Here is a 13,787-nt window from a genome sequence, read left to right as displayed (position 1 = left end):
TGCATGGCAGACTGATGTGTTTGGATGATCCATGTAGTGCAATAACACCCCTGTTTTAATATAAGAGTGCCGGTTTGTGGACGGCTGAGTCCAGTTCTGAGTGATGGATGTGAGCGTCAAAAAGGCACTTGGAACTCAAACATTCCTGCTTTTTTTCAGTCGCAGTCAGTTTATAGATTGGCCTCCTCGCCACCAACCAGGAGCTGCATTTTGCTAATTCTGGCCCAGCATTCCAGTAACAGGTATTACATTTGTAGGGAAGTGAGTGAAACTGACAGCTTGTTTGCAGGGAGGATTATTAGCACTGCTTGGGGAGAGGCCCAACAGTGAGAGAACGGGATCTGCGTCATATGTTGTGTGGACCAAATCTGCTTAACCTACTTTAGTCTTGCACAAAATATTTCAGGCTTGCTGGAACTCCGCTCCAATTTGTTGTTTATCAAATTTTCAGTTGTAACAAATTATTAAAGGGGCAACATGTGAAGGAGAAGCCTTCGTAAACAGGCTCTCTCTCTTTGGGAAGTGACTGGATAACTCCTAATTTTAGTGTGACGCTGCTGCTCTTCACAACATCAAAGACTCGACTGTGTTAGCATGGTTGTTATCTGAATGCAGGGAAATGTAAGTGCTTGGCCCAGAAATGTGTGCAGGAATACAGACCAAAAAGAGGCTTCTTCACTTGTGAAGGATGGAAAGTCAATTTAGAAAGTCTGACAAGATATCATAGCCAAAAATCGTCATTGACTTTGAATTATTTTCGTGCTGTCTTCCAGCCAACAAAGTGGTGCTCTTTTATGAAATATTGGATATTTTTGTTGGGCCTAAAACTACTATTTCAATTAATCTGACAAGTTAAAGGGGAAATCAGTCTTTTCTGTACAAAAAAAGTATGCACAAAAAAGTCTCTGATTGAATCTCATGTTTTTATGTACAATTTGAATCTGAATGGTAACTAATTGCTGTAGCTGTCAAATAATCGTAGTGGGGCCAAAAATTGAATATTTTCCTCTTAAATGTGAGCATGAAAGTAGCATGAAATGGATACACTCAAGTTAAGTATGATTTCTTCACTTTTTTACTGAAATACAGCACATGAGTAACTTTCCACTACTGAAAACAAAATTTATAGATACAACAACTCAATCAGAACTGCAGAGCTGTAAGCAGTCAGAGGAGATCTTTCCATTTCTCATTTGTTCTCTGGAAGTTTGCTAAGCAGCGCTCCATTCAACATGGTGCACTTTTTTTTTTTCTCTCTGAAGTTCAAGAACAATAAAGATGTGCTCAGAATATCAAGCAGTCCTTTTGGTTGTACCTCAAAAGGATAATTTAGTGATGGATAGCGCCACGTTGAGTGATACACCTGCCATCCTGCTGTGATTCACTGCAGCCAACGTGAGTCTCTGCGAGTTAATGACTGCATGTGTGGGTGAAATACCAGAGCTGGCAAAAATGTGACGGCAACGCAGCAACAAAACAAGGGGGATTTTGAAACTCAAGGGGCCCCTGTTTCCCTTTAAGGCGCAGTGTGACGAGAAAGTTAATAGGTGTCAGAGTGCTGTTAATATTTAACGTTTTCCCATGCAATATGCATGAACAAAGGTGACAATGTGTGTGGAAATGTTCCTAATTAACATTATTGCTTCCCTTTTCTACAAGCACTAACATCTTACATAGACACACACAGGAAACAATTTGTTTTGCTCTCCCCAGCACTTAAATCCTGACTCACTCAGTCACTACAGAGCAACATCAGACCGTTTTTAATGATAAATAACACAAACACACTCTGACTATGACTGATGAGATGACTCAGGACAATAAAAAAAACTGTTGACATTCCTGCAAATGATCTGCTGAGACTGCCGGTTAACTGAGCAACACAACAAACCAAGAGTCTATTGGATCTCATTATCAGTGCCTATGTAATGACAACAGCGTTCATGTTGTTATCACACACGTGCAGCTGAAGTACATTGGTCTGGTGTGTGTTGCTGATATTTCCTCTGTCTCGTGCAGATTATGTGGAGGGGCTGACGTGTGCGATGGCCAGCCTGGACCTGCAGGTTCTCGTACCCCCAGTTCTGTCTTATTGTTATCTCCCGACCAGGCAGCCCAGCCCGAGGATCTGACCGTTCTCCCACCCCCTGACCCTCCCACCCCCAACCCCCCTCCCTATCATCTCTCCTCCCCCTCTTCCTCCCTCTCCCTCAGTGTCCCTCAATCCTGGGCCCATCATGGGAGGATGCTTCTCCAAACCCAAACCAGGTAACCAATTCATTTTTCTGTGCCGCCTCGCTCTCTGAACCCAAGTAGTTTAGTTTAGTCGAAAGAAAATATACGACGAAAAAGAAGCAGCAACTTTTTGAGGGAAAAAACTTTCAATCTCAACTGAGTGCCGTGAGTTGAGATTGAATCATAGTGTTTGTTTGTTTGTGTTTTTGTTCCACTAAACTGCAGTACATTGAGAGGTATAGATGGTATTTTGTCATTTCCAGCAGAATCCTGACAGTTTATATGTTTAGAGATGAAATGTGATGAATATTTATGTTAAATGTGAAGAGCGCAGAGAGCTCAGTGTGGAGAACAATGCGTCTTCTCTTCCAAATCTTGTATTTCTGTTGGTGTGTGAAAAATATACAGCGGCAAAGGTGAAGTCAGTGGATTTGATATATATTTATTGTACACTCTATCCATCCAGTTTTTATTCTGCTTACAATATCAATGAAGCTGGGTGAAGGCTGGTGTTTGAATATTGTTCTGTTCTCTGCGGAGAGACCAGCGTTTGTTTTACTGCTGTTCTTATTTGTATCTGGTGAAAATGAACAAGTAGGTTTTGAAACATTCATTTTAGGGACAGTTTGTTCAGTTTGAATCATTTTCAAAGCTACCTACTGCCTCCAAATCCTGTTAAACGTGTCCTTTCCTATCCAGCCCCCTCTGTTTGCAGTATAGTGTTTTGTGGGGGAGGAATTTTAATGCTCTCTTTGGCATCTTGGTCAAGAGGATTACATACTGAGACATGAATATGAAAATTTGACACTGTATGTTGATCTATTTCAGTGTTTGCATCGTTTAACCTGATGAAGAGACGAGTTCATTGCTGTCCTGCAGGTGATAGTCACACATTGTGCTCCTCATTCATCTGTGTGGAGAAGCAAAAGCTTTTAGATTAAATCATCTGTTGAATGCATCTTGTGTTGGCTGCAGGAGGAAAGAGACTAGTTGTCTGTTTATATAAGACAGAACAGATGCTGCTGACTGTCAGGATTAATTAGTTTGACCTCCAATTACTAATAATATAAGACAAAAAAACAAACTAAAGAGCAATATTTATTCAAATTGTTTTACCACATTGGAAACATTTGAATAATGTCAAAAACTTAAAATATTTTAACAGATTGTATTCATATTTTATATATGTGCATAACAAATCTGTGTAAAAGGCATGAACAGTGCTTAAAAAGCCACCGAGGAGGCTTTTAACAACAATAAAAGCTTGTTTGGTTTGCCCTCACATCATCTCTCCTTTCCAAGTCATTATGTCACCATCTCTAGCCTGACTTGACTAGTAACTGTGTTTAATGTTATCAGGAGCAGAGCAGTTGTTTTTATTATTCTTTACCATGATATGTATGACAGTTTTTGTCCTACTTATGCATATTTCTGCAGGAACTGCTATCAGAGGAGTATAAGCCAAACATAACTAAGGAACAACATTATTTAGGAATGCTACTAATAAATCACACGTTATTCTTTATGCTGCGATTAAGAAGTTTAAGAAGTCTAAAAATCTGTTCTCTGATATTATATGACATATAAAGTGTAAAAATATTGAAAAATCATATTCTTAATCCTATATAATGTTTTGTTGGATTTTAAAGTCATGACTGTTTGCTAAGAGGATATCTGCCATTAAGTGAGGGTTAGATCTTTTAAACTGAACACATACATTTTTTCACAGACCAACGTGTTTCTTTCAAAATCTGCCTGTAATCTGTCTGTGGTTAAATAAAGGATGGTTCACGCTTTATTTCAGATTGCTGAGTTGCAGTATGCTATGGTTTTTACTTAGCTGAAATATCTGGTGAATAGAGCAGTCCAACATCCCCCACAGGCAGATTTCAGAGGCTCAATCATATTTGAACATTTCTCTACATTTTGTGTGACTGGTGATTGTTAGCTCAAGTTATATGAGCAAGAAAAGAAAAGGCAGATCAGTCAAAGCTCTAAAGATGGTTAGAGCAGGGAGCCTGATGCATTCTGTACCAGATGTTAGCACCTGCAGGTACATGTAGAAAAATGATTTACTGTTAAGCGCTGGAACTGAGCTGGTTAATTAATTAGTAATTAAATCAGGGAAAAACATCACCGCTGTGAAGCTGCAATTTCAGCTGTCCAGCAAAAAGTTCCTCTGACAACTACAGTCTGTACAGGTTTTAAATCATAGTCTCAGTATTAGAATGAAAAATATATAATTTAAATGTTTTTATGTCTTTAGAGAATATAATAGAAACCTACACTGAAGAATAAAATGTAAGAGTATAACTATAAACGCACAGAGCTCCCAATCTGAAAATAAAGTCAATATATAATCATTCATTTAAGTGTAAGTGGGAGTAAATTGGCACTGTGACAGGTTCTACAGTAAAAGTGAAGCAGCCCCTGCAAGACGTGACACACAGCCCATAAAATCTGAAGCTATACATAAGGCTCCAAACACTCTACTCACTTGTTAATAAATAACATGTGTTTGTGTTAAGTCTCTGGCTAAAAACATGGAGATATTCTGCATTTCTTTTTTTTCTTCTTTTTTTTCTTTTTTTTTGGCACTGATCAAACTCAGCATCAGTGCAGTGATGTCTTGTTTAACCACAGTTATTACAGCAGCATCTAGAGATTCTCTTAAACTCTGGAAAGCTTTCTCTTTCTTTTTCTCCGGCGATTGCACTCACTATTATGATTTTCCATTGATTTTAATTAAGACTTGCACAGCGGGAGAAAATTCCAGCCAGATTACTGTGTAAGAACCGGATGATCAGCACATTTTTCCAGCCGAACAGATAAAGCCTGCTGCAGTGAAAAAGGGTTACACAACCATTTCTTAATGCTCAGAAATATAAACCCTAACAGAGGCTCATCAGATGTCATCAAAAAGAAAGATGAAGAAAAGACAGATGAATGAACTGCACTCTGTTACAGCCTGCTTTCTCAACGGCATTTATTTTAAAAAACAAAGAAAGTGAAAATGTATGTAAGACTGGTGCTGGTGTAAGCTGCACTTAATTGTTGTTTTGTGTCTATGTCAGTTTCCTTAATGGAAAATTGATCATTTGGGGGAATCCAATATGGAATTTAAAGGCATTGTTACTTTGTCAAAATCATGTTTTCCACTTTACTAAGTCCATTTTGATGAAAAGGTGAATCAGCAATGTGTCGACAGTTTTTATTTAGTGATTCTGTCTCTATTGTTGTGGATTATATCACTGGTAAAACTGATGTTGCATGACTGATTTCATGTGTTTAGAAGACAGATGGTAGACAGATTAATAGTAGGCTACATGGAAAACCTGGATTCATGTTCAACGTTGAATACTTAAACATCTGCATTTTTATGTTAGTAACTGACAGAAAAAAATCACTAGAAAAAAGGAAAAGGAAAGTAAGAAGTCAAGGTTGCCCTACACAAACTTCTCCATTTACTTGCTTCCTGCTTTCATTTGTTCCAGTTGTGGATTTGTCAGACTCAATTTGTCTCAAAGTCCTAGACGTCCCTCTCAGCTGAAAGACAAAATACTCTTCCAAAGCAATGGAGAGGGACAGTAAAAAAAACCCCCAAAAGAAGACAAGTTTAGAAATGCAATTCACTGCTGATTAGTAGCATCATTAACTTTACTGGTTTATTCTACTGCTGATATGATTCGTATTTTGTGATGTGTTTTCAAACATTTTCTGAGGAGACATGTCTGTGTTGTGCAGTTGAAGTTAAAGTGGAACTCTCTCTCCTGGAAAAAGAAAAAGAGGTGGACGGGCTGTCACCTAATGGCAAAGCGAGTCCCTTTGCTGACTGCAGACCTAACGGGGCCTTGGGACATGGCTCTGATGACGACTCCACCCCGCTGCCCCTCTACCACAAACCACGGGACTATGTGGAGGCCTCTGTCTGTCATGTTAAAGATCTGGAAAATGGACAGTAAGAACATAAAACCTTATTTTCTTAATAGACACGTGTGTAGAGACCAAGAAGCAAAGTGTCATCATTGCACAGATAACCCATATTAGAGCCAGTAAAGCGTTCACATTTTTACACAAAAAGACAGTAAAACTTTCCTCTATTATTGAATCAGAGATTTAACTGTGTCAGCGTATGTGTTGGTTGATTGGCAAAAAGAAATTGTGGTACAGAGATAATAAATGTGTTTTCAGTATTACATAGTTTTGTCTGGGAGAGAACACTTGAAAGTCTTTAACTAAAATTTCCTGCTGAGTGCGTTCAGTATCTTACGGTTAGATTGTAACTTTATCCTCAGTGGCAGCTAAAAGTTACAAATACTAATAAAAACCATTGTAATAGTAGCGTAAGTATGAGAATAGCCATAAAGTTGAATTGACTCAGTAATGTCAGTGACATTATCTATATTAGTAGATGGTGTAATCTGAAAACTAACCACTAGATGACACTAAATCCTACACACTGGTCCTTTAAATTATTTTTACAGCTTTGGGTTTCCAAGACATGTTGGAGCAGGATGTTTTTCTCTTAAAAAATAGACATGTCAGTGCTCCCTGTTGGACAAACTATGTAATGCAAACATGGTTTCTAAATTAACTCAAAATTTTCTCTGGTATTTCTGTGCTACAACAAACAGTATACGCCAATGGCAATAAATCTGCAATAAACTGATATTGTCCCTGACAGTTTTCATCCAGGTAGTACAAGAAAAAATCTGTTCTCTTATATTTTGAACCGTTATGAACACAGTCTGTTTTCTTTGTTACAGGATGCGAGAGGTGGACTTGGGAAGTGGCAGAGCTTTGTTGATCAAAGAGCACGGCGAGTTCTCAGCCATGGGCCACAAGTGTCCTCACTATGGAGCACCACTGGTTAAAGGTGAATCATTTATTTTCAGTTACAATTTTAACATGATACAAGATACATGATTTACATGATTTTATCTGATTTGAAAAGGACATGTCTATTGTTCCAGGTGTGTTGTCAAAGGGACATGTGCGCTGTCCCTGGCACGGTGCATGTTTCAACATCGCAACAGGAGACATCGAGGACTTCCCTGGGTTGGACAGTCTGCCTATCTTCCAGGTGACCTTCTCCGCTGGTGCTGTCTGTTAACACATTTCCTGCCTTATCATATCTCTAAGCACCATCAAAAAGTGTACACATCGCTCATGTCTGTTTGCTCCAGGTCAGAGTTGAAAAGGACAAGGTCATCATCCGTGCAAACAAGCAGGTAACAAGAAAAGAAGCCTGTCAGAATGTGGAGAATTTATGATTGAAAATAAACTGACCGCCTGACTGATTGATTTGAGATCTTTTAAACATTTCCAGGCTCTTCAGTCACAGAAAAGGTCAAAGCCCATGGCCCGGTGTTCAGCTGTCATTAACTCCAGCACGGGCTTCAGCCATGTTCTCATCATTGGCTCAGGTCAGCACATTATTGTCCTTCATTTCATCATGCAGGATCTTCTTTGCACTTTCTCATTTTCACTGTTATGTTCCTCTTTTGTGTCCGCAGGTCCAGCAGCTCTGGTGTGTGCAGAGACACTGAGACAAGAGGGCTTCACCGATCGCATCGTCATGTGCACCATGGACAGACATCCTCCATATGACAGGCCTAAACTGAGTAAGGTTTGTACACAGACCCCCGACCACATAAACTCAGACAGAGCTGAATGTGCCAACAGAGTTACGTAACAGACTGCAGAGGTGCTGCTTTGGTCAGTGGTGCTAAAACAGGAGCTCTTTGGGGAACAGCTACACTTCACAGCAGCAAAGCTGTGAAGAAAGCGGTTTGCGCAGGAGTAAACATTCACAACTGAACAAAAAGAGATACAACTCTCCACTGCCATGGAAAGCTTTATTTACTGGATGCAATCTCCATCACAATCATAGATGATTTTAAATGGCTGCACTCAGTTTTCCAGATGCATCATCATAGTTACAGATATCAGGGTCATTTCAGTTTAGAGGTGAGAACAATTAATCAATTAATCAATTAGACAATCATTAAACATTTAATTGGCAAATATTTAGATAACTGAATAATGATTTCAGTTATTTTTCCTGGAATGTTTGTCAGATATGGAAAAAAAATCTTTTTTTTTTATTTGGACTTATAGTCAATCAAAATAACTTTTGGGTTTTGGAAATGTATGACAGCATTTTTCACTTTGACATTTTATTGAAAAAAAGATTAATCAATAATGTAAATGATCTTTAGTTGCAGCCCTACTTCAGTTGTAATGTTTAATTCAATTCTAAGGCAGCTTTTGTTTGACCCTGAAATTATGGGCAGGTTGTTTTTGGATTCATTTTGATTTTAATTTAATTTACATATTTTCTGTTGATGGACTCCGCTCTAATCTGCTACCCCTCAGTCCCTAGAGAGCACAGCGGAGCAGCTGAGATTGCGCTCTATGGACTTCCTGCAGGATCATGACATTGAACTGTTCACAGAGAAAGAGGTGAGAGGTGGTGACCTCAGAACATGAAGTGAAGACTAATTGTTTGATGGTTAATAATATGTTGAATTATTTAAGTAAATATAGATTATGCACAAAATCCAACTTGTATGACTGTGTGACTCAATATTTGCTTCAGGCTGTGGCAGTAGATGTTAAAACTCGATCTGTGACCTTTGAAGATGGCTGGAGGATGGAGTACAGCAAACTCTTCATTGCTACAGGAAGCAAGTGAGGAAAAACTTCTAAAATGATATTTTTTCCCTCTCATCCTGAGTGTCATTAATGAACTGACATCTGATTGCTTCCATTTCCCGCCGGACAGACCCAAACCCATGAATTACAAAGGCACAGATGTCAGGAATGTGTTTCACCTCAGGACGCCTGACGATGCGAACAGCGTAGCGAGGCTGGCCAACAACAAGAACGCTGTGATTGTGGGAACATCTTTTGTTGGTGAGAAAAACACATATTTACAACAATATTTTGACACAGGAGTAAGTGTTGGACCACCAGAACAGCTCCATACACTTTGGCACTGATGCTACACGTTTATGAAACTATATTGGAGACATAATTCTTGCAGATATTTTCTCATTTGATGTTCTGAATGATGTTCAAATTGGTCGATAGGTGACTGTGAAAGCGATAGCATATGATTCATATCATGTTCATACTCATTAAAGCATTCTGTGACGCTTTTTCTTTAAAATTTTCATCAGTTGCTATTACTTTGCATTAAAGGACAAGTTTTTTGTTGCTGTAGTCATTCCTCCTGTGCATGCTGGCCATTAGAAGATCCCTTCATAATGCATTTTCAGATATGTATTTAAAAGTCTGTCTGAAGCTGATATGAAGCTCGGGTCACCCAAATTAGTCAAATCAAGTTAGTATTTTTCCAAGTTTTCAGACAGACTTGAAACATTTTAACTGCATGTCGTGTATTTGTTGTGTTGGCAGGTATGGAGGTGGCTGCAGCTCTAACGGACAAGGCCCACTCAGTCTCTATCATTGGGATTGAGTCAATCCCCTTCAAAAAAGCTCTCGGGGAGAAAGTAGGGAAAGCCATAATGAAAGTAAGGAGTCACTCCTGGGAAATCAAGCTTTACAGGGAATGAAGCATCTCCAGAAGACTATCATCAGCACTATCCCTGAGAGGAAAAAAAATCCTACTAGTTAAAACGCAAATCATGTTTTTTCTGGTCAATACATCAGTAATCCTCAAAGGGAGAGCACATTTTTCTAATTACCAGTGATTGATCATGCTGACATGTGAAAACTCAGCAGTCTTATGTGCCGATATCTGTCGATGTTTCCATGTGGTTACTGTGTCGGTGTTTTGTCTTTGCAGCTGTTTGAAACAAACAGGGTGAAGTTCTACATGCTGAACGAGGTGTCAGAGATGATAGGCCATCATGGACAGGTATTCAGAAAGTGAGAGAAACAGCATGACATGATGCTCAGCAGATCACTGTCCTAAAATCGTGTTTAATCTATGATGAAGATGAGTCAGAAACACAAATAGATTAACCATCCTGAAATGTCGAGTATTTTTCGATAAAAATACATTTTCCTGATTAAAAAAGCAAAAATCATAGTACAAGTTCAAAAAGACACATCCCAAAGGTATTATTTTATTATTATATTTATTTATTTTAACAGTTCAACTCTCACAAACTCTAAGCTAATCAGGACAATCCCACAGCTGTCATCTCATTTTGAATATAAAAAATGCTCATGTAACCAAAACTCTTTTAACTTTGGCAGAAAATCGTGTTTATGTTGGACTCCATTGCTCCTTGTTTAAGCTGATAGAGAAAAAAAATGTGTTTCAAGGCCTTAAAGAATAGTTTTGTGCTCAATCAGCTCAAAGACTGAACAGAAGCGTTAGAGCTGTTACTGTAGTGATATAAACATCTAGCACCTGGGCTGAACTTTGTTTTTCTTGTTCGCAGCTGAAGGAGGTGGTACTGAAAAGTGGAAAAGTCCTGCGAGCAGATGTGTGTGTCATTGGAGCAGGTAAAGTCACAGATGATGTGAAAGTTTGCTTTTATCAGCTCTTCAACTCCTATTCGATAATTTGTGGTTGTTGCAGAGTGTTCAAAAAACTGTTGGTCAGTGGTCCACCTCTTTAGTTCAGACTGAAATATATCAACAACTTTCAAATGAATTGTCATTAAATTCTTACAATTTCTTGTACAGAAATTCATGGTACCTAGAGGACAAATACTGCTGTACTACTTTCTTGTAGAGCCACCAGAAGGTCACATTGTTCCCCTATAATGTGAAATATTTCAACATCTAACCTACTAGATGGGTTTTCAAAACGTATTCATTCTCCCAGACAGTGAATACGTGTGACTTTTCCTCTAGTGTCACCACAAGGTTGACATTTGAGGTTTTGAGTTTAATGTCCCGACAAGTAATGTATGGAATGTCATGAAATGTAGGTCCCATCATGTCCCCAAACCTCTTCAATCCCCTGACTTATTAGAAAAAAGTAGCATGCTATGAATATGGTAAATATTACTCGTGCTTTACATCATCGTGTTGCAGTAGCATGATCATTGTAAGCATGCTGACATTAGCATTTAGCTCAAAGCACTGCTGAGCATGGCTGTAGACTCTCATGTGTCTCTACTCCTGCAGGATCTGTTCCTGCAACAAGCTTCCTGAAACCAAGCGGCCTCCACATGGACTCCAAAGGCTTCATTACTGTCAACAAGGTATTCTGCAAAGCTTTATGCAGGCTGTCAGCTGCCAAGTGAAAGTGTGTTTTGTCGCATTTTGTTGAAGTGTTGCTTTAAACTTTCTCCCAGGCGATGCAGACAAATGTTGATGGTGTCTTTGCTGGAGGAGACATGGTGACGTTTCCTTTCCCACCACGCAACAATAAGAAGGTGAACATCCCTCAATGGCAAATGGCTCATGTGCACGGTGAGTGTGTTAAAGCTTCTTATATACAGTCTATGGTTAAAGCTGGCTCCTGACTGCACATCTCAGGCTGTTGTAACCTGCCGTGATGATTGCTGTATGTTTGTTTTTTTAACCTTGCTGACAGGAAGAGTGGCAGCTCTCAGCATGATGGGCAGACCCACTGAGATTAAAACGGTGCCGTACTTCTGGTCAGCCATGTTTGGGAAGACTATACGCTATGCAGGTAAATTTGCAGTATAAGGAATGGTAGATCAGAGGTTGAAAAGAATCTGAATGTGCTCTGACAGTAGTGACTACACTGCCATCTAGTTGTAAAATTAAAACTTAAGACTCAAGACCAAGAATTAAGCCTGAATTGGATTGCTTTTCTATTTGCTGTTGATAAATGCATGTATGTGTATAATTTCTTTTTGTGAAGGTTACGGTGAGGGATTTGATGATGTCATTATACAGGGAGATCTGGATGAGCTCAGATTTGTGGCATTTTATACCAGGTAAAGTAAATTTTTCACAATAAATAAACTGTAATGTATAAAGTAGATCCATATTAAGTCAGCATATGTTATTTTCTGACTGTACTTGTGAACTAATTTTGATCTTTTATTGTGCATGTTATTGATAGTTTTTAATTTTTTTCTGGTCCATCTATAGGAGTGAGGAGGTGGTTGCTGTTGCCAGCATGAACTATGATCCTATTGTGTCCCGAGTGGCAGAGGTCTTAGGGTCCGGAAAGACGATTAAGAAACGAGATGTGGAGTAAGTCTCCTTCCAAGACTTAAATCTGGTAACAGTTACAAAAGCTGTTATGTTCCTTAGGTTTTCTCAGGTTTTTTTTTTTTTTTTTACTGTGTAGAAAAACATGACAAATGTTGTCACTGAAAACACGACAACTCATGGAGCTTGTGACTTTAATCACATGGAAAGTATTATATAGGCCAACTAGTTGACTTATTGTTGCTTCTCGACATAGTACCAGAGAGGAATAACACCAGTTATTCTGCATGGTTAATTAATGCATTCACAATTTACTTTGGGGATAATTTGTGTGTATATTTCCTGGAAAAAAACAATGCTTTTTGTTACTAATTATAGGGGAAATATTAGACAAATCAAGTTCTGAGACAGTATAGTAAATACCCACTAATTTAATTGTGTTTGTATCACTCTTTAAAATGTTTAAGCATTATAAACACTTTGATTATAACAAACTATAATGTAGTTCTATGCAGATATGAGGACAGTTTTAAGGGTTTATTAATGTACATATATGGCACTGAATAATATCTGATATGATATACAGTATTTCATGAATAATGGTATTTCATTACCCAGATGTGTCATAAAACATTCATTCATTATCATTTGTTTTTTGCACATTATTCACAGGCATGGTTAAACCAATCAGTCAAGGCAGGTGGCTGCTTACCTTCTTCCCATTAAAGGGGAGTTTTTCCTTGCCACTGTTGCCAAGTGCTGCTCATGGGGGGAATATTGTGTCTCTGTAAATAAGATTACAGAGTATGGTGTAAACCAAAAAGAAATTGGTTGTAATAAATTGATTTCCCCTGTAATTAGTACCCAATCACACTCAGTCCTCAGAGAACATTAGAGTTTTCATATTGGTTCCTTTATTATAACACAACGTCATATTATTAGGGAACTATGGGACCTGTAAAAAAAAAAGTATCACCACATTATAATGTTTCTGTGTTTGCTTTTGTCGTTCTGTGTAATTTGACTGCTGTGTTCTTCATGTCTCTCGTGTCTTTTATTTCTCATAATGCACACACAAATATTGAAGGATTTTAGCACGACTTGGCAAGTACGGACAAATATGACCTTTTCCTGTTTACCATTTCACTCATATTGAGCACTTTGTGGGAAACACCTCATACCTTGATGAATGTGTATCTGTGTGTTTCTAATTGCTGTTTTTTGTTGCAGGACTGGAGACATTTCTTGGTTGATTGACAAAGGCTCCCAATGACTTCACATCTGAAGGTTCCCAAGGACAGACCAAAAGTGAACTGGACACCTCAATATGGACACTTTATGGTGCTGAGACACTGAGCAGCTAACCCGGTCTGGACATACACACACTCACACACACACACACACTGAGGACACACTTTAAGGACACAATTCCCCGAGGA

General features: G+C 38.6%; 1 protein-coding gene across 2 annotated transcripts; it reads left to right on the top strand.

The window, feature by feature from the left end:
- Window positions 1–2,237: 2,237 nt before the first annotated feature.
- Window positions 2,238–13,621, top strand: LOC133979490 (apoptosis-inducing factor 3). Of its 2 annotated transcripts, XM_062418016.1 has the most exons (20): window positions 2,238–2,268; window positions 5,980–6,193; window positions 7,002–7,111; window positions 7,209–7,318; window positions 7,422–7,466; window positions 7,565–7,661; window positions 7,752–7,864; window positions 8,614–8,700; window positions 8,837–8,928; window positions 9,023–9,153; window positions 9,658–9,773; window positions 10,049–10,120; window positions 10,653–10,716; window positions 11,347–11,423; window positions 11,517–11,634; window positions 11,759–11,857; window positions 12,053–12,128; window positions 12,286–12,390; window positions 13,436–13,456; window positions 13,579–13,621. In XM_062418016.1, the coding sequence occupies exons 1-20, from the start codon at window positions 2,238–2,240 to the stop codon at window positions 13,619–13,621; spliced, it is 1,821 nt and encodes a 606-aa protein (XP_062274000.1). The 2 variants fall into 2 exon arrangements, with proteins under 2 accessions (XP_062274000.1, XP_062274001.1); XM_062418017.1 differs by lacking the exon at window positions 13,436–13,456.
- The last annotated feature ends 166 nt before the right edge of the window (window positions 13,622–13,787 follow it).

The sequence above is a fragment of the Scomber scombrus genome, chromosome 4 (genome assembly GCF_963691925.1).
Source record: "Scomber scombrus chromosome 4, fScoSco1.1, whole genome shotgun sequence".
NCBI classification, from domain to species: domain Eukaryota; kingdom Metazoa; phylum Chordata; class Actinopteri; order Scombriformes; family Scombridae; genus Scomber; species Scomber scombrus.
This window is presented reverse-complemented; position numbering and strand designations above follow the sequence as displayed.

What these genes read in the sequence shown, in the direction of transcription:
- LOC133979490 (XM_062418016.1), top strand. Translation starts at nt 2,238, where the DNA reads ATGGGAGGATGCTTCTCCAAACCCAAACCAG. An exon ending in ACAGGCCTAAACTGAGTAAG is followed by an intron (nt 7,865 to 8,613) that starts GTTTGTACACAG and finishes GCTACCCCTCAG; the next exon opens with TCCCTAGAGAGCACAGCGGA. An exon ending in GCTTCATTACTGTCAACAAG is followed by an intron (nt 11,424 to 11,516) that starts GTATTCTGCAAA and finishes ACTTTCTCCCAG; the next exon opens with GCGATGCAGACAAATGTTGA.